Here is a 24,484-nt window from a genome sequence, read left to right on the forward strand (position 1 = left end):
CTAAAGCATAAATCTGAATGCTGATTGAATACCTAACAGCCAATTCAGTGAAAAAAGAGGCAGGCTCCATCTCTGAAGAGTACACATAAGCTGAGATGGTTTATTGCATAAGATAAGAGCCTTGCCTCAACAGTGTCTGCTGGCGTGTGATGTTGCTGCTCATGCTAAGTGGCTGTACTCACCCGCTCACTTGCTTTTGTTACAGCAAATCGTTGGGTGATCAAGAGGAATCAAAGTGCGCCCTCTAGAGGCGAAATGCAACTCCTGGCACGATTGCGAGCACCTACTCACCTCGGCCCCCACCCCAGGGCCCTGTTTGGCCCTAGAGCACCTCTTGCAAACAAAAGGACAGTAGACGGTCATGACAGGGGCATTAAAAATATCAGTTTTGCATTTCTGCCTTGATGTAAAGTACTAGAAGGCAGCGTTCTTTTGCAAGTGCATCCTGCATAGCATTGCTGTCTAGGATAACATGGGAGCACAAACAAAATGAAGAATGAGATTTTCTTACCCTTGCTGGCAGTGAGGGCCACATCTTGCTCGTGCTGGACTCCATCATGAAGTTCATAATAACTTCAAAGAAACGTAGGGGAAGTAAAGTGGAGTCAAAAGGCACGCTCCCCCCGTTTCAAGGAAAAGAGGTATAGATACTAATGCCTGTGGTTCTTACTCAAAGACAACTCCTTAATATAAAATATTCCCAATCAAGTGATACAGAGCCACTCCTGAATGGAAATTCACTGTGCTGTAAGTGTCATTTAGTTACACTTAGTACAAAGCGGCCTTGTAAAGGCTCATGTTCATGGACCTTGTTCCTCAGTTTACACTGATATTATTTTTTCTTTCCTCATATTTCACATCCTGCTATACTTCACTGCTGCTAAATAAAGCACCCGTGTGACAGAATACCAATTTCATGTAATTAGGGGCAAGAATGGTATTAAGCTATTTTTCCTATAAGAGCTGACCTCAAAGTACCAAAATTCCCCTCAGACACACTGTCATGTGTCGTCTCTTACACTTTGCTCTCCAAGACGGTACTCTGTTCGTTAAAGAACAATTTTCTGTTACAGATCTTATTTTTCATAATGATTAATAAAAATGGTGATTTTCAAAAGGATACCATGGATTGGTCATAAATACATTTAATGTGTTAAGTTGTTTCACAGCTTTCTCTGGTTATCAAGATAGACCCGATTTTCAGGTACAAGGCAATCATTCCTGTATAAAACTGCACTTGATGTAATCAAGGCTAAGTTCGTATCAGGACTTTGTGTGTAAAACCAGTTCAATGATACCAGCAATTATCCTGCCAGTAAGAACATAATAAAGCCAGGAAATTCTGAATTACTTTAAGGTTAAATTTAAAAGAATCTCAAACGTACAGAAAGATTGCTGTTGAAGGTTCAGAAACATTCTCAGTTTCCATGCAATACATAAAAAATTACCATCAGTTGCTGCAGTTTCAGTTAAAACTGATTTAAAAACCCCCAAGTATTTCAAGTATTTCTGCTTACAATCCTGCTAATATGACAGGAAAATGAGGAAGAGAGGCTTTGCAACAGGGGAGTGTTGCTCCCTTCTACCTCATACCGTGCCGATCCAGAGAAGCACACCATCGGAGGTACACCATGTGGAGACATGCAGCCAGTTAAACCCAGCCCTTCAAGGCAGCTGCTGAGACTGAGCAACTGTGGCTTAATCTGAGAGTGTTCTAAGGGCCAGTTCTTTTAGGTGATTATATTTGCTAATACCAATTTGTTAATCTTACTTTTAGCATATAAAGTTGGTTAAAATCTCTCCCTTTTTAATTTGTGTATAGCAAAGCAAACATGAAAGAACCTGAGCGGTCTCAGGTAGATATGAAAAACTTGAAGATTACCACATAGGCAATTGCCAAACATATATATGTATATTGCAGTATGGAGGTACAGCCGGCACCAGAACTGCACCAAAATCAGCCAATGGAGACAATTTTAGGATCAGGAAAGAACTGAAGAGTTAGGATTAAGCCAAAACCCAAACTGAATTTATTGGGGAAGGGGGGGAGGGATGAATAATCCATTTTAAAATCAAACCTATAGTTTTAAAATATTAAATAAAAAATAAAGTTTCACTGAATTCTTGCAGTAACCAAACATGCCTCAACTGCTAACACCTCAGAATCACAATTAAAACAACACTGATGGGAGGGAAACTCTTTTCATCTGTTTCCAGGAAGCCGTAAAGCAAAATCCTTCAGTCTTCTAAGTAATGATTACTTCAGAAGCTCTTAAGCCTTTGTTTTATCCATGGAGACTGAGATTCTCAGGCACATAGGAAACCTCAGTCTAGTCTAAATAAAATGCAACAGCCTCCTTATTATCGAGACGACAAAGTTCTGTGTACACAGGAACTATAAAGGTCAGGAAAAAAAATGTTTTCCCCTTAACTAAATGTGACTATGTTGGACATCAGGTCCCACACACACATCCTTAGAGACAAATACTTGAAAACGTTTACAGCTAGAGAGGCACTGAAGACTCAGTGATTACAAGAACTTGAACAGAAACCTCAAGTTTATGGAAATCAATAATGGACAACATATTTAATTTTAAGTCTGACAATCAATTTTCTTCTTTCTTTCCATTAGGAACATCCCTTTCTCAAACACCCACACACACAGTCATATAGAATATAAAAAACCAAACCAGTGTGTGTCTTTGCAGTGCTTGGTGTACATGTAAGTAGGGGAAAGAAACATCCTTTTTCTCCAGAGAAGCTCCATCTATCAATCTGGAGCATTCACAGCAGAGTGAGATGACTGAAATTGGTAGAAGAAATTGAACACACTTCCATTTCACAAGGAGTGAAAGAAGGTATGGAAAACCAACTAACTGCCTGGCCATAACTGCTTCCACAGGATACTCTTACTGTTCAACTATGATGAAGTCGTTTTCCTGAAGCAGTCTCCCTGAGCAGAATGCTTGCTGGATGCAATCTGAATGAGTTTTATTGATCATTTGATCTATCTGAAGATTGATGCTTTTTGTACTCTCTTCCCCTAGTTACAAATTCTGCAGAAGGCAAATATAGCCTCAGATTTTTTCATGAATGGGTCTTATGCAAAGAACAGCCTAACAGCCTTGTCAGCTTCTCACTTAGGTAGAAGCTTCTCTGTAGGAAGCTTTACTAATGGAGGCAGCTATGGTTAACTCTTACGACAGAAAGAGGAGTGACATTTAGAAAAAAATTTTATTTGAGAACCTGGAGCAAGGGAACTATTTCAGATAAGACTATTAGAAGGGGTTCCAAGATCAGAAAAAAACCCACCCTAATTAAGCCACCATGGGAGAAAAAACCAAAGAATTGATGAAAAGGGAATACAAACATTTGATAAGGGCTCAAAAGACGAGCCATTTGACTTATAAATATTTTTATTTCTCTTTACAGAAGACTGGCAAACCAGGACTCAGTACAGCTTTATGAGAACAGAGAGTTGTGAAGGCACACAGCAGTACTGTGATTTTATTTATCTGAGGATATGGATTCAATTACTGAACTCTGAACCTGGAGAAAAATCAGTCTGTTTTTTGAAGTAGCAAAACATACAGTCTAGAATGGATAAAGAGACCGTTCAGATCCCACATCTGAGTTTCTAGAAGAGGCATTCTCAATCATAAAGGATCTAAAGCATTTCATTTGCGTTCAGTTGCATCTCTAGTAAGATTTGAAGAATGAGTGGCTTAACTCAATTAAGATGAATTCAGAAATCTAGCTGCTTTCCTGCTTTAAAACGTGTAAGGAGAACAGTGCTGAATTATGTAAGAGACTTTGAATAACAAAGCTTCACAGCACTTAGACAGACCATTTAAGAATAAGCAGCAACCCTTCTGTCTGCATTGGTCTATTTCTTGCTGGTGAAGCCCTTGTTCTTCTTGCCTTTTTGGAGTGAGTACCAGTCTACTGTGGGGTGATATGGACTAGTCCTACTGGACAATATAACTGGAACGTAAAATGGAAATAGGATCCTTGCATCATCTTTCTACCTCCTTCCATCAGTCATGCTCATAAGAAGGAACTACGTTCTGTCATATCTAATCAACACTTAGACTAAGCAATCCTTGTAACTGCCCTTTTCAGAAATCACTATAAAATTTTATTTTAAACCCCAGCAGATAATTTGTCAGATAATGTCAGATAATTTCTTTCTCCAAGGTTACTGCAAAAACAGAAGGAATGAATCTGAAGTCCTCATTGATAGAATAGATAGAGAATTTGAATTACAGACAACTTTAGACGTGAAGGAAAAACTTTCTGATTTTTAAATTTTCCTGCATCATTTTACCCCTTAGAACAGATTGTCTACGTATGCTGTGGAAGGTTCAGTGCCAGATGTTTTTTAAGAACAGGCAAGGCAAACTTCTCTTAGAAATGACATAAATACAGTTGCTCCTACACTGGGGCTGGAGAAGAGGACTTCTTAGTCCCTTCCATTACTATTTTTCTGTGATCCTATGTTTATTGTCCTGGCTCATTAAATTCCACAGTTCTGGAAAAGACCAGAGATGATGCTGCCAAGGTGATTTGGTTATCTTCAAATTAACCCCACAGGCTTTGGCACTGAGAAACAGAAAGACTGCCAACTGCTCTTCACATTTTCCCTAGCCTGCCTCTGATCCTTCTAATTGGCATCTAGTCAAAGTAAGACTGAACTTGTACACCTCTGTGTTTAAATGAATCAAAGTCCCATAGTTTACAGAAACAAATGTTAGAACCAGATTATTGTAAAAAGCAGATTGTATCTACATGGAATCTGAGTGTAGCTTTGATTGTCCTATCCAAGTATCTTTAAGTAAATTAAACCCCTGTCTCCAAGCCTTATGATATCCAACTCCTGTGTCCTGGGTACTTGCATCTTCACAAGTGGTAAAAATTTCAGCATTCTCCATCAGAAGACTCTTTCCTCTTTACAGACTGTATTGAGGACAAATCTTTTTCTAAGATTGTCATTAACACGTACCAAAAGAAACCCAGGGACAGGCACAAAAAGGGTGGCTGAAAGGTGCTTTACAATATTGAGAAATAAATGAATTGAGTGAAAATTAATAATAATCATGTTAATCAGCTTAAAATATTATAATACAACTGGAAAGAGGCAAAGAAGTAGCAGTTTGTTGTAATTTGGCTTGAAAAGCTCCTGAATTGATATCCAATTCACTTTGGAATTGAAAGGGATGGAGAGATGTCATGTGTTGCATTGGAACCTCCTTCCAGCACTTCCAAAACGCTTACACTGATGTCATCTTCAGTCTAACCAAGGAAGGACAGTAACAGTGTCCTGCTGTTTTGATTCTGTGGTGACAAAACTGGCATGAAGAAGGAATTACACTGCAGTCTGCACACTATTACTTTATGCTGCAGATTGTGCATAGTATTACCAACTCCAGATGGCTCAGGGAACAAGGGATTTAATCTGAAAAAAAAAATGTTGCAAGAATCTAAATGTAAACCTTAAATGTAAGATCCTAATGATTGAAATGTAAGATCCTGGATCTGCTGTGCAACATACTGTTGTGGACCAAGCTGTACATCTTAAGGTAACCCTAAAAATCACAGTAGGACTTAAAATGACATTAAAAAAATAGCCCGAGTATATGTTGTCCACAAAACTAAAAAAAAAATAAAAATTGCAAGCAGCTGTAAATGCTTTTAAAAGGTTTGGGCTACCTCAAAACCTTCCAGAAAATAAGGAAGCTTGTGAGATGTACTGATTGATACAGAGATATATTGTTGCGTGCATATAATGATGTGAATATACATATTACATGGGTATAACCAAGCATCAGAGTTCAAAATGCCCTGGAAAATCTAAACATCTGGGTGCAAAACCCCTAGATCTCTTACTCAAACATGAAAAAATACTCTGAAAATGAATACTTATTGTCTCTTCCATCAAAGGTTAAAATGGATTCATTGCTGACTTCATCCATTTGCCAGTTGTTGACAGCTGTCAATATAGGGATTTGATTTCTTTATCCAAGCATCACAAACACTACATTAGGATCTTCAGAGAAAGATCTTGACTGTGAGCTGCAGTTTTCACTGCCCCAACTCAATTACTGCATTCTTGAACTGCAATGTATTCATTTGTGGGCAGTGGGGCAGCCAGTGGGAGGGTATTGATTGGAGTATAATGTCATGTGTAGCAGCTAGAGTAAGATGAAAAGTGTTTTCTGCTTAATGGGTTGGTATTAAGTAGGTGGGAATGGCTTCTAATTAGCCAACAATTGCTGTGTTTCTGTTTCCCTCCCTTCCCTCCTCCTGTCGGTCACCAGCTGCCAATCTCCCTCTCCTTTTCCTTTTTTGTGTGGAGTTCATTGCTCACTGCAGTGAAAGCCTTTGTTTAAAAAAGAGGGCTCCCAGGGTCTCATCTGCCAGGGTACAGCTTGCTGCCTGCGATGAGTAGCAACTGTCAGTTTATTTTATCTCAACCTTTTCATCATTCTGCTGAAACTGGTCGAGTGAAACCACCTGAGAGACCTGAGGATTCAGTACCTACAAGTCATTAGCCAGGACTGCTCAGTCTCTCCCCACACAGCAAGTCAACTGAACACTGCTTAAAATATAGTCTACTTTAACCCCGTATTTTCCTACGGACATACTAGAACTCTTTCTGCATCTTCCAGATTTTAGTTGTGTGATCATTCCTTAAACATGCCACAACTATGATTAGTGAGTTATATATTTTCCAGTGCTTCTCACCACAAATACTCAAGCGACACTCTTTAGAAATATAAAATATCATATACTAAAATTATTTATTAGAATACCTTCAATTGGAACCTCCCTCTTATCTAGGTTATGTTCCCTAGCATGAACATCATACCTAGCAATTCCCCCAATTATCTGAACCTCTACCTACCTTTTGATGATGCATCTCAAATAAAAGGGACAAATTCTGCTCATAGTTACACTTGTGCAACACCTCCCTCAAATCAACAAGATTTTATGGGCATAACAAAAAGCAGTATTTGGTCCACAATTTTTAGCATATTTGCAATATTTTCCTCTCTCTGTATGTATGTATATATGTACATATACTCCACATGCACATCCACCATCCAAACAGCTAATACAATTGCAGTACAATCATTAAAAACTTATCAAAGTATGTGAGAGAAAGAAATATTTTATTTTGAACTAAAACCAAATTAAATTTATCTAAATCAAATTTCAAAGTCATTAGCCTGAACAATCTTTTCCTGGTAATCACAGCTAACTTGTCACAGTTACTACTAACAGTTTTAATATGGTAACTAAAGTATTGCTTTTCCCTGTGTAAACAGTATTTCAAGATACAGAATAAAGAACAGAAACCCAGTCATCCTCCAATATATCAGTTGATCTCCTAACACTTAAAATCATTGTTTCATCTCAGTTCTCTTCTTACTGCAATGTAAGTGTGCATATTTGTATGAATATCAACAAAATAAAATGTGATTTGCTTTAAAATTATTCTTAAAACTGAGCTAAATGTACCAGTGAGGATAAGCTCAGGGAATTACACAACTCAAGATGTTGTTCAGCAGATCGAAAGGTTCTGGAGTCAAAGGACTGGGCTCCATAGCACCCTGAAGTGACATTTTCCACCAGGATAACAGAAGCGTAAGGTAAACAGAGAGCTGCAAGTGCTGCACCCAGGGTAAGAAATTGATGTATAGTCCAGAACTACCAACACCGTGCAGCACGCATCCTTCTCCCCTCCTGGTTCCTACCAACTACAACATTCTGATTTTCCTTGACACCAGCTACTGGGGAATGATCTGGAGTTCCTATTCCATAAATTCTTTTGGTGCACAACATGACCTGAGCAAGATTACTATATGGCATACTCATCCTCCATTTTTCAGGTTCAATTTTATATCAGTGATGAGTTGAACGCATAGTACTGTACTATCACTTACATGCCTAGTTGAGATGTGTAGACAGACACGATCAGCTCAATGTCTATGTTCATGTGATCTGTAAATATCAGACAGTATGAAATATAAGTTCACAAAAAAGACACGGTTTGAATGTCGGCTTTCACAGATATTATCATTAGCATATGAATAAGCATAAGGTTTAGATACAAAAGGTGCTGGGCACTTGCAGATCCTGTTTCAAAAACTGCTGCAGAATATTAATTCTCCACAGAAGTTGACACCAGCCACGTTGTGTTTGACTAACATCTGTAGCAGCTACGAGTCAACAATCAAAAAAATATGACAGAAATTTTAGGAAAACAAATTGTATTAAAACCGTAGCAACCATGGAAAAAATACAAAAACCCCTTTGATTCAGAACAATTTCAAATTGGCCTTCCCTGATCGATTACTCTATCAGATACTTATGAATGCCAGTATTATAGGATAGTAGCTACATGTTCAAATGGATGTACGTGTATGACACACTATGGAAAATACTGTATGATTACTTGGCTCTGTGGCCAGGTTTGTATGAGCCCTTAAATGGGAATATTCTGTGTTACGGATAATATTGAATGCTTAACTGAGTGAGCAGAAACAAGTGGATGAGCCTGGGGGCATGGTCATCTACTGAAGAATGCATTTGGATCTTCAAGCTAATTAATCACCTAGCTGTACACTTAAACTTAGTCGATCCATTCACACAGGTGATTAAGGTCTCTTTAAAGGCTATTTTGATACTTCACAATTTTCTATTAACCAACACACCAAGATACTCAATATGAAGTGTGATTCTTTCCAGTGTATTCTCTGATCACAACATAATGAGAACAGAGCATGAAAAACAACACCAAAATGCTCAGTATGAAAAACCTGAAACATCACTCTTAAAAAACCTCCTATTGATTCTACTACAAGCACAAAAGATATACCTAATAAGGTACAGATTGAGATGTTAGCTACTGGGCATAGAAGTAACTGACTTGCGCTTCTTAAACACTGCCGGAAACATACATAAAATCGGTTTTGTGAATGAAGATGTGGGGTGAAAAATGGAGAGAGAAAAATTTGCAATATAAAAGTGAAGAACTGGAAAGAAAACAAAAGAGTAGAGCACAGAAGACAGGGAAGGTGTAGAAACAAAAAGAAAATAACTGTTTCAGAAACCGTTCAAAAAAAATCACAGACCATTCCTGACGATTACAGAAAAGAATAAAAAGAGAGGTGGATTTTTGGACAAAAGAAATACAGCTTCATAAATACATTAATTGTGGAAGTATGACACTTCACTTTTTAGAATAGATGGGCTCATTCTAAATGTAAATAATTTAAATCTTGACTATCTTTAGACCACAGAGTCTTAATAAAAACAGCAATTTGTTACTTAAACATAAGAGGAACATAAAAGGATATGTCTAGACAGGGAAGGCATCTCAGAAAAAAAACCCTCAAAGATGCAGAAAAGAAAGCTGGCTGGGGAGACCAAGGAGAAGGAAGGTGTTTGATACGCTGACTGTGACTCCTGAGATGACCTAAGGGTTCTGTTACAGAAAATTTGCACTAAATACAGTTTCTTTGTCTTGACTTTGATTTTCTGTGTCCAGAGATTGTTGGGGAGCTTTTGGTAAGGAAGGGCTTGCAGCTGAGAACTGGTTTCATGTTGGCCTGAGGTCAATCTCTCTCAGTTGGCATGTTTGCAGACAGCACCAATAAAAGGTTCTTTATGAAGTCTAAATGATAACAACCTTCTCAATATTAAACAAAAACATAAAAGTCTGCTCTTTGGTTCTTTCTGAGGATCAATTTTGCCTTTTGAGAACAAGAGGATAAAACCACCTGAGACATCTCTGCTTGTGTATGCAGCAAAGGGGCCTATGATGGGCACATGGGGAGAAGTCCTGGGGCCACTTCAAAGTATGCCAACTGGTTATTCCTCCTTTGGCCCTGCAACCATCAGGGGACTGCCAGAGCACAGCAGCTGCCAGCTGTGCTGCTTTATGACTCTTCTCTTTGTCAATGCACCTCTTGTGCTCTAGACTGCAGGCAAACCTAAAACTTCCAGATGCCTCCAAATTAAAGATTTCTCCAGAAGTGACCTAATGTGGTTAGGCAAGTGCTTCGATTTCTTTTGTGCAAGTCAAGTGTCCTGCAGAATTGTCCTGAGAATTTTTACTTTTTAAACTGGTAAGGAACTCCACTTTCAGTACAAGTACTGATAGTACAGGGCACAAAGCTACACTAGTTCAGTGCATAAAGCTACACTAAAGGGTCTGACAATATACTGTAGTTCGAACACCACTTCCAGCAGTTTTTTTCCACAAGAAAGAACAATTCACCTTATTTAGGGAACCATTTTCTGCTGATCTAGAGAGCTTGTTTGAGAAAACACAGCTGGATGCCAACAATGTTTAGCACAGGATGTGTCTAAAGCAAATGCATAGCGAGATTTAGATGTTTCCATAGAAAGTATCAGATGGAAGAAAAAATCTAAATGAGATCCAAATTCTCCCCTGGTTAAGATGTTTTTATGTAACCATAGATGACAAGAAGACTCATGATCACATTAGACAGGATGATAGTGAACTTTTTGAAGTTATAACACCACTTAGACATGCAAGAACTGCCAACTCTTGGCAAGGGCTATGCAAAAAATTCTCCTAACACATTATTCAGTGGTTAAACATTAAAATATTCTATGAACCCTCCACTCAAATTTGGTACTGCCAATCCACAGACCTGGCCTACGTCTCATCCTGTCTAGTAATTCCCAATTATTTAAGGCAGTATATAAAAAGAAATCACAGGAAAAAAACCTGGAGAGTGCATCTGCACAAAGCAAAACAACACTGAATATCAGCACTCCCCTGTCATGTTTTTTTCAGATAAAGTTCAACCATCAGCAGAAAACAGAACAAGCTACTGCACTCATGGCAAAACTGACATGGACATTTAAACTGTGTTCTCAGACTTTTTGTTGAGAATCTGGTGTGTCTGGCCGCTGATCACAACGTGCCAAAATACTTCCCTGTCACCCTTAGTTCTTCTCTTCATATTTGATTCTTTCTGTAGTCCAAGCAATAATCACTCTATCTTTCTAAAAATACCAGAGTATATCACTAAGCAGACATAATCAAATACTTTAAAAATCCCCCCAGTTAATAAGTAACGTAAGATATATGAACTAGATAAGCTGATTTTGTGAAATGTACCTGTCATCCACATCTGTATGCTGTTTCTAAATATTTAGTTAAGATACTCTGCATTAATATCAAAGGTACAGCAGGACAAAAAATGACTGAGATTTTTTAAAATTAAAAGCAAGACAAGCTAAAATTCAGCAACTGATGAATGCTAGGTGATGTGAACAAGAAGAAGCACTACAAGTTCAGAAAATTTTAAGGGAAAAAAGTTCAGAAAATTTTAAGGGAAAAAGTGTGACAGAATCACCTCTAAACTTCTTTTCTTTTTGCTAATAATTTTCCTAAACGTACGTATTTTGGCATTTCTAAGCAGAGTATTTTTCCAGAAGCAAGCAAATTCTATTTGATAAACACCACAAAAATGCGCTGAAGCCACCCTGTGAATTTCAGTAGGGGACACTGAAGCATTTGAGCTACTTTTGAAACATGCTTATTAAGAAGTGAGTCCTTTGGCACAGGGACAGCCTTGGAGTGTGTACTTGGTCACACACCTATACATTTGCCTTCTGTACATGCTAACTGCAGAACAGACCTTACTAATTAATAAACGAGTCAGACACACAAACAGTGGCTTCGAGGGAGTGCATGCGCGGGCACAATTCTGGTAGTCCCACATCAGTATCGTGATACACCAAAACCTATGCCAGAGCTTTAGATATGAAATACGCAGTGAAAGGAACCTGCTAACACAAGCCTCTACCTTCCCACTGACTTCGTAAGGAACTGTTTTATGGATGTGTATCTGCGTAAGGTACAAAGACTTGCTATTTTTGTAGTTTTCATCAGTCCACTGTCTTTTCTTTCTCTTAAATGTTCTCAGATCAAAAAATCTGCTACTACCAATGAACATCTACTGGGTAAATACAAACTATAGTTTATAATGCACATTTCTGATAAAGATTGGTTTTCATTTGCTAAAGTACAGTCAAGCATTTTGGGTACAGTGCCATGGCATAACAGTTTTATTTAGCATGCATTTGAGGTAACTAACATAATTTATTAATGGAGGAAAGACAAGATTTGTAATGTTAGAAGTTTTCCTGGAATTAGTATACTTCAGAAAGAAGAGATGGTAAAAAAGCAGTTTATCACATTATGAAGCAGACTGTTCTACTGTTGGACACTGTTACCAAAATGGTCCATAAATTACTGGCTGTGGCAAGTTACAGTAAAGGAATGTTAACAGAATTTATTTAGTTTAACCTTTGATCTCATATCTCACTTCTGGCTTTACCATTCTTTTGGGATAATCCTTTTACTAAAGAATGACAAAGTCACACACAAACTCAATCTAAAATGCACCTGGTAAAGTCTCTATTCTTTAACATACTAACAATTTGATGCTAGCCACATCTCTTACAGAAAAAATGACTACAAAACATCTTGAAGAGCTTTAAAAATGTGAATTGGTAGGATGACAATTTAACTTTTTACACAACAAAAAGGACACAGTCACATGTACCATTCCATACATCTGTGAAAGGGAGTTGGAGAAAGAATATTGAGGGACTACATTATTTGGGAGTAAGAACAAAACCTGATCGGATTATATTTTCCAAGCTATAGTTGTAGCTGGTGCATGTGCTTTAAATCATGATGAAGACTGCTCAGGTGTGGAATGCTCAAAATAGTCCTGATCATACTAAAGTTGATAGTACAAGATAATTCCATTGATTGTAAGACTTCACAATTAATGATATGGGTAAGACAGTAATTTGTGATGCATTTGTAGCTATTATTAAATTATTAAAAAACCAACAAAAAAGATACAGAAGACCTATGGTAAAATGTGTCAATTTTGCCAAGTTCTCTGAAGTCAAGAAATGTAAATCTAAATTGTGGTCAAAAGCACATAACATTTCATAAGAAAACAACTGAAGATTTTTTAGTGTGAGGAAAACAACACATTTTAAGTCTACTCTGAAAAGTGGTTAGATGATGTCAAGCACCCAAGGTTTCTTGCTGAGGCACAGCACCACCAGATGCAATGACCTGGAGTTAAAGAGTTGCCAGACTCACAGATAACACACCTGGTCAGCACTTCATGTAATCAATATCCAAAATCTGATCCAAAATTTTCCTGCCTTCAACACCTTTATTCTTCTCCCTTCCAGAAGCCAGCAAGTCACAAGTGAAGTCACAGCAAGACCTGTGAAATGTTTTCTTATCAGATGGTGTTAGTCATGCTGTGGGTTCCTTTTTAGGCTTTAACCTGGAGTTGCAAGCACTTTTGCCTACTGATTCTGCTGATAATTATTTTTTTATACGTTTGACTAAACATAAAAAGATCAATGAAAACATATTTGTTCTTGCAGTGACATCTCACAGTGGCATAAATAACTGTCTTGTAAGTGAAGTCAGGTGACTGAGTCAAATACAGCAGACAGAAACATTCTCCTTTGCATTTATAAACACTGTTTTCTGACAATCCCACCCCTTTTGTCCACAGCAACTTTGGTCAAAAGATCTATTTTATTAATAAATGTTGAGCTAAATTGAGTAATTAATGGTTCTTCCTGCCTGGTTATTGAAATGATTGATTTAGAAAATAAGCCTTGGTTGAAAGACATAAGGTATATGGCAGTACCTGAATTTAAATGCCATTGTTCCTTCACTAGCCTGAGTATTTCTTTTGCCTAAGTATACAGAAACTACTTTCATTTTTTTGTCACAGAAAAATTATTCCGTCAGAACAGTCAGAAATAAAAACTTACTACCTTCCTCTTGCTTTCATTACATTCCCTTGCGAATTAAGAGCTACCATTGTATCTTGTCTTTAGCTGTTTCATCCTCAAAAAGGCTGAAGAAAAAATCTAGTAGATTATTGACGTTAAGCTGTTTGAAAGAGCTAGAAATACTGTTCTATTATCACAGCAGGAACTTGCAAAGTGATGAGTTCATCATAGGACGCACAGACATTCTCCCGGAAGGTAGGATAAAGGCTGTACCTGAAAAAAGCCGGTGAATCCTAATATTGAATTGGTGCCAGGTGATGTTTTGCCAGACAAAGATATTAAAAATGTAATGCCAGTACTAACGAGAGATTTGGCACACAAAACATGAAGAATGTTACAGATTGTGCTGACAGTGTGACACTATGTTTTCCTGGATGTAATCTGGGTATCATGAGAGTAAGCTTGGAGCACTAATGAGAAGAATGATATTGAACTGGAAGAGCTGCTAAATATGCAGTAGCCACAGGGTTCCTGGAGTTAACTGGAACTAAAATGAAAACTGTAGTACCGAAAGTAACAGAGGGTAAACTAGGCAGAAATACAGAAGGAAGAGAATCTCAGCAGGCAAAACTTGTTTCTGGTATCATGCTTGCCAGGACATAAAGGGCTTTTCTAATCATACTCTTTTTATCCCTGAAGTACTGTTAAAGAGGAGCATGAAGCTTGAGCTTAAAGGGGCACATATCATTTCAGGATATAAATGAGTTTCACAACTGGCTGGAGAAAGTGATGTATAAAAGTTGAACAGAAAACCTCTTTAGGTGCAAGAAGTAAAATGCATATTGAAAACAGAAAGATCACCCTATCTCTTTGAGGCTCCTGGCTTTTTGCTGTTGCCGCTGTTGCCATTGTTGATTTTTGTTGGCCTTCTACTTACATCAGCTACAGCTAATGATCCTGATATGAAATGCATATAAAATTGCTTGACATTGGATTCTTCTTTGACCATCTCTGTTAGAATTATTGGCATCTGCACTACAGGTCTAGAAACTTACAATCCCTTGCAGGAGACATGCACCCAATTAACGCTGCCACACAACAAAATCTGTGAGTGTGCTGGTTATTCACTTATTGAGGCAAAAATCATAAATATATATAGTAATGGAAAAAAAGAAACACATTATCATTGAGAAAGAACTACCCTGCCAATGAATGTCTTTGTTCCACAATTCTTAGTTGCTTCCAGTGTTGCCTCTGGTATCCTGGCTCCTGTTAAACCACTAACATCTTCAATTACCAGGCTATTAACCACTTATTTTATATATGCAATTCACAACTGAAGTTATAATTAAGTGTTCCAATTCTATGAGGAAAAGATACACAAAAAGACACCAGACAAGCAGTTCTTTGACTTTGAGAGTATGATGACTAAGGGAACTTGGACCTGGTAACTCTGAAGCTCCATATTATGACTTTACCCCAGCTGTCATTTATTTCTGCTATATTTCACATATACACTCTCCACAGGAATGCAGAGAGGAAAGTTTTAAGGTAGAGTAGATTTACTACTTTTCCTTCCCCAGCATGATACAGTTTAGTACTATCAATACTTGGAGATAATGTGTAATTCAGTTTGTCTTGTATTAACATATAGCACAGGGGAAAAAAAAGTAAAGACAATTTAATCCATGAAATAGAGGTCTACTCCACACAATGCTCTCCTCTACTTTTATCTGAGACAAGGAAACACAGTGAAGAAATCACAGAGTTGCTTTTTTTAAATTCCCCTCCAATGTCAGGTATAAGGATGCCAAAAATAAAACATCATGTTTTTCTGAATTCAGAACTATGTCCACTATATCAAGCAGAAATGACTTTTAGGAACAGAGAACCTGGTTTTGGATGTACTTGGAAAACTGATGGGAAATGAAGATTTTTTATTTTATTTAAAGATGAAAATAATATTTGAATGAACTAATACATCACTGTTTGCCCATAACTATGATGTTTTGGAAAAAAACACTAAAAAATGTAAGTTACCATCCATAGCAAATACTACTATCTGTTTCTCCCTCCTACATACTATCTGTTTCTCCCTCCTGCATTAACCTATTTAATTTAGTCTTTAAAATAAGCACAGAAAGGAGTAAATCCAACCTCCATTCAGTACAAGGATTAAACCTAGAAAATAATTTAATAAAACTCTACAAGAAAAACGACTTAACTGTTGAGGACAATACAGCACTAATGTGTTTCATAACCAATGTCTTACCGACTGTAAGAGGGTCAGTGCACATGTCACTTCTGTTCTCCTTCCATGCCAGCAGGTACTTGAGGCTGATGGGATCTTCTGCTTCTATGTGGCTGTTAAATGCCACCATCAGTTTATGAGCCTTCGCAATGCCACAATAAATCTTTGCTTCATCCACTAAGGGCAAATTATTTAAAGTTTTTGCTGCCTCCAAAGCCTGACTGAAATATTCACAAGCTTCATTATAGTTCCCCTAGTAAAGAAGAGGAAAAAAAAGAAAAGAATTGTAAAAGTGTAGTCACCTGTGTTTCACCTCAACATTAGAGTCCGCTCCTCTGGCACCTCAGAGATGTTGCAGCTGAGAGGCCAGCCCACAGAATGACTCATGGCATGGTATTACGCAAATCACTCTCCCTAGCTGTTTCCTAACCTCTGAAATCCAGATATCACTGCTCATATCTTTCTCAGGAACTGAATTTTTTTTTGGTTATTTGTGTAGTATTTTGAACATACAAATCTAAGTATACCAATGCTAAGAGTCAATACTGATTCCAGCCAGGCCATTTAGAAATTATCACTACTGTTTCAATAAGTTTAACATCTCTATGGAAGAAAAAGTCCTCATTTACTATTGTGATACCAAATTTTATAAAAGCCATCTTACAAATGGAAAAAAGAAGACAATGAAATGATGGCTGTAAAACATGGAGAAGAACAGAAATAAACCCCCCACAGATTTATGGGGAAGAAGGGGTATACCAAAGACTGGGGATATTCCTAATCACAAGAACAGAAACAGTAGGAGAAATATAAGCCAACTGTTGCTAAATAGAAAACCCAAGTAATTTCGCTATCCTGCAGAATGCAGAAATCCAACATTCATGAATCCAGTAAAAAGGGAGTATGAAGACAGACAGGGAATTGGTGTTGTTTAGCCAGGAGAAGAGGTCCAGGAAGACCTTATAGCAGCCTGCCAGTACCTAAAGGGGGCCTACAAGAAAGCTGGAGAGGGGCTTTTTACAAGCATATGTAGTCATAGGAGTAGTCAACATGGGTTCACCAAGGGGAAATCATGCCTGACCAAACTAGCAGACTTCCATGATGGAATGACTGGCTGGGTAGATGAAGGGAGAGCGGTGGATGTTGTCTACCTTGACCTCAGCAAGGCTTTTTCCACTGTCTCCCATAACATCTGCGCAGGTGAGCTCAGGCAGTGTGGGCTGGATGAGCAGACAGTGAGGTGGATTGAGAAATGGCTGAACAGTGGAGCTCAGAGGGCTGTGACCAGCAGCGCAGAGCCCAGCTGGAGGCCTGTGGCCAGCGGTGCTGCCCAGGGCTCAGCGCTGGGCCCAGTCCCGTTCAGCTGATTCACCGGTGACCTGGGCGAAGGCACAGAGCGTCCCCTCAGCAGGCTGGTGGCTGGTACAAAGGCGGGAGGAGCGGCTGATGCCCCAGAGGCTGCGCTGCCATCCAGCGAGAGCTGGGCAGGCTGGAGAGCTGGGCAGGAGGGACCTGATGGAGCCCAGCAGAGGCCGGTGCCAGGCCCTGCCCTGGGGGGGCACAGCCCCACGCACCAGCAGGGGCTGGGGGCTGCCTGCGGGGAGGCAGCTCTGCGGGGAAGGGCCGGGCAGTGCCGGGGCACAGCAGCTGCCCCTGGGCCGGCAGCCAGCCCCGGTGGCCCAGGAGGCCGGTGGCGCCCTGGGGGGCGTGAGGAGGAGCGTGGCCAGCAGGCGCAGGGAGGGGATCCTGCCCCTCGGCTCTGCCCTGGGGTGGCCGCCCCGGGAGTGCTGTGCCCAGCGCTGGGCTCCCCAGTTCCAGAGACAGGGAGCTGCTGGGGAGGGCCCGGCGGGGGCTGCGCAGGGGGTGAGGGGCCTGGGCACCTCCCGGGGGAGGGCAGGCTGGGACACCCGCGGCTGCTCAGCCTGGGGAAGGGAGGGCTGAGAGGGCTCTGATCGATGGCTGCAGACATCTTCAGGGCCAGCGGCAGGAGGACGGGGCCAGGCTCTTTCAGCGGTGCCCAGCGACAGGGCGAGGGGCAACGGGCACACGCTGAGGCACAGGCAGCTCCCTCTGAACGTGAGGAAGAACTTCTTCACCGTGAGGGTGGCAGAGCACTGGGGCAGGCTGCCCAGAGGGGCCGGGGGGTCTCCTTCTCTGGAGACACTCAGAACCCGCCTGGACGTGATCCCGTGCAGCCCGCTCTGGGTGACCCTGCTTTGGCAGGGGTTGGGCTGGGAGGTCTCCAGAGGTGCCACCCAACCCCGATTGTTCTGTGATTCTGTGACAAGGGGAAATAACTTTAAACTGAAAGAGGGTAGATTTACAATAGATATTGGGAAGAAATTCTTTACAGTGAGTGTGATGAGGCACTGGCCCAGGCTGCCCAGAGCAGCTGTGGGTGCCCCATCCCTGGCAGTGCTCAAGGCCAGGCTGGACGGGGCTGGGAGCAGCCTGGTCTAGTGGTGGCCCCCATGGCAGGGGGGTTGGAACAACTAGATGATCTTTAAGGTCCCTTCCAACCCAAACCATTCTATGATAAACTACAGCAGATAATACATTAAGAGGAATTTTTAAAAAGTATAAGAACTAGTTTTTATGTGAGATACAGGAAGAAAACTCCTCAACTTCTTGACCAAAGAGGAATAAAGAGAACACTATGGAAAATCATGATATGCTGAAGGATGCTGCTGAAAAGCTAAAATATTTCTTGGAATATTTTTTTATCTTTTGCATGTTTCTTTTTTGCCAGTGTCATGGTTTAAGCCCAGCCGACAATCAAGCACCCACACAGCTGCTGCTCACTCCCCCTCTCTCAGAGGGATGGGGAGGAGAATCTGAAAGGAATGTAAAATTCAAGGGTTGAGATAAGAACAATTTAATTTCTTATGTTCTTATCTCATGCATCATGTTCTTATCTATGCAAGCTGTGCATGCAAGCAAAGCAAAATGAGGAATTCATTTACTACTTTCCAACAGTGGGCAGATGTTCATCCATTCCCAGGAAAGCAGGGCTCCGTCACGCGTAATGGTTACTTGGGAAGACAAACGCCATAATGCTGGATGTCCCCCCCTTTCTTCTCCTTCCCCAGTTTATACACTCAGCATGACACCATATGGTATGGAATATCCCTTTGGCTAGTTTGGGTCAGCTGTCCTGGCTGTGTCCCCTCCCAGTTTCTTGTGCCCCTCCAGCCCTCTTGCTGGCAGGGCTTGAGAATCTGAAAAGTTCTTGACTTAGTATAAACATTACCCAGCAACAACCAAAACCATGAATGTGCTATCAACATTGTTCACACACCAAATCCAAAACACAGCACTGCACCAGCTACTAAGAAGAAGTTGAAACCAGGACAGCTGTGAAGCTACTTTGAGTTACCATCAGAGATGGAGTCAAAAGAAGAGTTGCAGGAGCAAGTTTCTAATTTATAAAGTAGAACACCACCAGACCTAAAGAGAGCATAAATAAAAGATTTGAAAAAGATCTAAAGACAAAGAGATTGAATTGATGAGGAAATAAATTACAACTCTAATTAAAAGTAGGTAGTGTAATCCAGGCTTGAGAGGTAGTACATTTTGTGTCAGTATTATACATGGCAGTGTGCAGTAACTTCATGTTCTAGTATCAGTATTGTCTAATATTTAATTATTATTTAAGAATCAGATGATTATTTTGCCAAGATTGTTGAAAACTGTAAAAAAGGAAGGTTTTTATAAGGCTTTGAGGTATTTCAAAGGGACCTAATAACACTACCTGAGTGGGTATGTGATAGCAAATGAAATAGATTGTTTACAAAATTAGAGGTAATTCATACTGTCTGAACTACTTGTAACTTTTAGTGGGTTCTGATTAACTCAGGCTCAGGAAGGTGGTCTTGAAATAACACGGGCAGCTCTGCAGTGGCTTCTCCTAAATGCAAACCAGCTCTAATACCTAGTAAGTTCAAACAAAATATTAGGATGCATCAGGAATGCAGTGGAGAGAAAGCTAGAGTAGATAATCTATGTAAACAAGCAGTATATATAAAACTGGATAAAGTAAATATATGCCAAAGAGCAGAATTAGGTCTATGCAAACACAGCAATGGATAAAAGACGCTAAGTAGTAGGATAATACAGAAAACCCAGAAACATCTACTTAACATACTCATGAGAAGTATAATAGGTTAAATGATGCAATTAGTGAGAGAAATGCAGAAAATCAGACTAAGAAACTTGAGGAAAGCAAAATGGGAAATGACAGAGCATGTCATGCTAACTCCATCAGAGTTTGCGTATTAAGTAAGCAACCTGCTTAACACATTGGGAGAAATCAGACCTCCTATGCGCACATAACACAAACGCAGGCATTTTAGGAAGCAGGAAACATGCATAAACCAATCATGACTAGAAAGCAAGAACTGAGTGTACAGGATGAAAGAAATACAGTGATGGTGAGATGGAATAGTGAAATGCTGGAACTGTAAAAACACAGCAACAGCATGGACAGAGCAATGTGAACATGGTCAAAGTCACTCTGGGAAGAACAGTAAAAGTTATATCCTTGGTTTACTAAAGGTCCCCAAGGATAGATCTGGGTATAAATAGAGATATCTTTAATTCAATGAGAAGGACAGTACTACTGCGAATTGTATCACTGGGGGAAGTACAGAATTGAATAAAAATACCCTAATAATGACTTAACTTAGAGAATGCTGGTGATGACAGCTGATGCCTAGCAGGCAGTGATCCAAGAGGGGAAATGTTAATTTAGACTCAGTTGTGGTAAACATTGCTGACCTTGCAGAAAAAATGGTATAGGAAATAGGGTACTGTAAAACTTTAAGATATTTTTCTTTTATATGTTTAAATTACATATTTTATGTAAGTTAATTAGATTAAGTCACTACATTTCTTCCCTTGTACACCACTACCCCAGTTCAAGGCAGCAAATTCTGAAATGAGAAAGAGAATTTAGGGAATAATCAAAAAGAGGTTAATTCTTAAAACATCAGTTCTCATATAATTGATTATTAGCAATGGTGGCAGTAGCAGTGAAATATAAAAGCAGGTGAACAGTATTTAGATAATTATTTTTCAAATCTGGAGTAGAATAATTAAGCACAGCGTCACATCATCCTACTTTCTTCTAGGTTTCAGATCCATTTTAAAGTTACTTCAGCAATTTCTCAAAGACTTTAAAACAAACACAGGCCAGCAACTTTGGTAGTGGGAGTTCTCTGTAAGAGGAATCCAGAAAAAAAAAAAAAGGCATTTGGAGTAGTGTAAGTGAAAAGGGGCATGTAGCCTGTTCAATATACTACATGTAGAAAAGAAATTCTGACAAAAAACTAGGCAACAGAAGATAGAAAGGGCGATTTTGAAAGGGTATTTCTATTTTTATTTTATTCATAGTGAAATTTCCATGTTGTCCAGCCTGCAGAATGAATTCTTTTTATTACTTATTTTATCTAAATATTTTTGTGTAGCATTTCAGCTCTACACCAGGTGTTAAAGGCCTCAACACGAATCTTTCACTTCTGCAGTACTATTTTTAACCCTTCTGATTTTAAAAACCAAGTGCTACATCTTTAGAAGCAGTAAGGGACAGAGTAAGTATAGAAACTGCTACCCAGACAGGCAGCCAGCAGAACTGCTGCCTTTTCAGGGTCCACTCCAGAGGAACAACCAGACACTGGCACATGGGTCAGAAAGAAGCACTTCAAAAGACCTTACAACAAAGGGAGTTTTTTAGTTATCTCTAGCTTAATACTGTCTGTTGCTGCCTATCTATTGATTTAAATAGGCCAAATCAAAGCCATCAGGCTGGATGGAGGCATGCAGAAGAAAAAACTCTTCCACTACCAACACAGAGCTTTGGCAAACTGTTTTCTGCTAGCATCCATTTCATAAATTTGACTGAGAGAATGCAGAAAAGAAATCAAGCTAAGATTAAAAGCTGCTTATTAGTATGCAATATAGTATACATTAATTTCAAAAAAGCATGATTTTCAATGTATAGTACAATAAAATTTCATTTGCATTAACTGATGGCTCATTATGGGCATATGTGTCCCCAATGGTGATTTGGATGCAGATTTTTCACAACACTGAGAGTTAGTCATGATCTGAATTTGGAGTTTTTATTGATCCATTCTAGAATAAAACCCTATGGGTTAAATACAATATGAAATTTTCACCTTTCGCCAAAACTTCAGGCACATTTTGTTTAGTTACACAGTATCTTATCCTTTGGTAACTCTGTTAAGATGCAATACCTGGGATCAAATCCTTCTGGGTCATTTCATACGCAAAACCAGATTTTTATCATGAATTAAACTCAATTGTTTGACATCATTACTACAACCAGTACTTACTCTTTCATTGTGAACATTCCCAAGTAAAACACATGCATCCACCAGGCTTTGGCTTAGATGAGCATTCTCAGCAGCCTTCAGAAACTCTCCCAAGTACTTAATAGCTTCAGCTGCTTTTCCCTGACTGAAGCGAAGGACAGAGACAAAATTAGATATTCACTCCGATGGTTTTCCAAATGCTGAAAATCTATCCCCCCTGTTCTGAAGTAACTTTAATTTGCGATGACTCAGCCACGACTGGGCTTTATTTCCAAAATCGTTGTCTAGGCACTATCTGTGCTGACACCAATGAGACTAGTCCATACAGAACCCCCGAGGGCAGAACTGGAGCCTCTGGGTGAAATAAAACAAAATACGTCTTCAGAATATTGTGCCATATTTTAAGGTCATGAATGAAAATGCAGATGATAGTTTTACAGGGGTTTTGAAGTTTCCATTATTTTAATATTTTTTCTGCTGAGCAGCTGATAATGTTTTCAATATAGCTGGACCTCGCACCCTGACAAATAGGGGAAGGAGGTAAGAAGTAAGAAGGCTAGTTTTTCAGTAAAGCTTTTTGTGCTCCTGTCATTCAAAACTGCCATTTCTTGCTCTAGAACCCTGGTGGTGTGGCAGCAGCAGTTCCATAACAGCACCGTCCCTTAGTTCTGGGGACAACAGCCTTTCCCTGGGTGTAATACTGCACTTTGGCTGGGTGGATCAAAGGTTGCTGGAGTCACACAGGCAAACCTATAAACTGTGGATTGCAGGTGTCACCCCTAAATCCCAGTGAGATCAGAGCAACCTAAGGTCACAGCTGAATCTAAGTGGAAAATTGGCTAATGTACTTTGACAATAACATTTGCAGATTTCCTTTTTTTAATAAAGCCAGTCATATTAACAATATAAGAGCTCTGCAGTATGACTACAAGACATAAGATAGACATCTGGGTTTGCTTGTGAGGCACTGCGCTCTTTTTCCCTTTAAGGCTGAAGTGTTACTGCAGCTGACCTCAATATTAGCCATGAACTTGAGTCACTAATGTAGGAGTGTAGCATGCTAAATGTCAAGCCACCAAGCAAGACAGAAAATCCAGTCTTAATTAAGAAGCTCACAGAAATAGAAGTTCCTGTAGGTGATAAAGATTTATTTTCTCACCATTTTAAAACACCTTAAATTTATATTCCTGTAGCAAATGACTGACTGGGGTTTATTTACATTATAATTTTTATTATAAACTATCTTAGGGATGTGTGCTTTCAAAATCTGGCAGAAGTCTGCAATTCCCTGTATTATGCTATCAGAGTAATTATAACATGGCAGAGCTTGCCACAGAACAGAAAATAGCAAAACATGGCTGCAAATTTACAATATTTCAGTGATTATCTGTATGTGACTGAGATGAGCTAGATTGCTACAAAAGGATGCTAAACCGCTGCAAACCCACATGCTTGAAATGTTCAAGTATATGCTACTGTAAAGCTTAGTTGTCACTAAGCAGAGTTGGATTTACTGAAGTTTCCTAATTTAAGTATTTTAATATCATGAGAATTTTAAATATACTGTACAGTAAACATTAGCCAAATGTCAATAGGCTTCTAAATTTTAGAATTAGAAACACATTTTTTTAAAACCATTTTTTTCCTAAGAAGAGAAAACCAAATGTTTCCCCACAGAAATACAGCATATGATTTATATAAGTTAAAGGACAAGGTTAAAGTGTTAGACAAATATTAATTCCAGTTTTTCTGGTTTTCTATATGCAGTGCACAGGTGCAACTTGAAGAGCATATTATATGGTATAATCATTAAATCCATTCAACCAGACCTTTGAGAGTTAAAAACATATATTCTGAGGAAAAGGACTCCTTGGTCCAAGGAATGAGAATGAAACAGTGCAGAATATTTGTGTATCAAGGTGATTCCAGTTTCCAATTGGGAAAACAGGACTGTTAACACCCACATCCCCTGACAACTGTCCAATTATGTATATCACACTTGGCCTACTGTTTGCAGTAGAAGTAATCAATAAAGGATGTGGTTGAGTGAACATAGATTTTGGTTGAACCAATGCAT

The 24,484-nt window shown here is 39.2% G+C and overlaps 1 protein-coding gene across 1 annotated transcript in view; it reads right to left on the reverse strand.

The window, feature by feature from the left end:
• Positions 1-24,484, reverse strand: part of TTC29 (tetratricopeptide repeat domain 29) — a 135,917-nt gene that overhangs the window by 36,113 nt on the left and 75,320 nt on the right. The window contains exons 8-9 of the mRNA XM_027795212.2: positions 22,429-22,552; positions 16,097-16,328 (exon numbers count right to left, since the gene is read on the reverse strand). Coding sequence (XP_027651013.1) covers positions 16,097-16,328; positions 22,429-22,552 — 356 coding nt within the window. The remainder of the gene's footprint in view (positions 1-16,096; positions 16,329-22,428; positions 22,553-24,484) is intronic.

Source organism: Falco peregrinus, chromosome 2, assembly GCF_023634155.1.
Source record: "Falco peregrinus isolate bFalPer1 chromosome 2, bFalPer1.pri, whole genome shotgun sequence".
Classification (NCBI taxonomy): domain Eukaryota; kingdom Metazoa; phylum Chordata; class Aves; order Falconiformes; family Falconidae; genus Falco; species Falco peregrinus.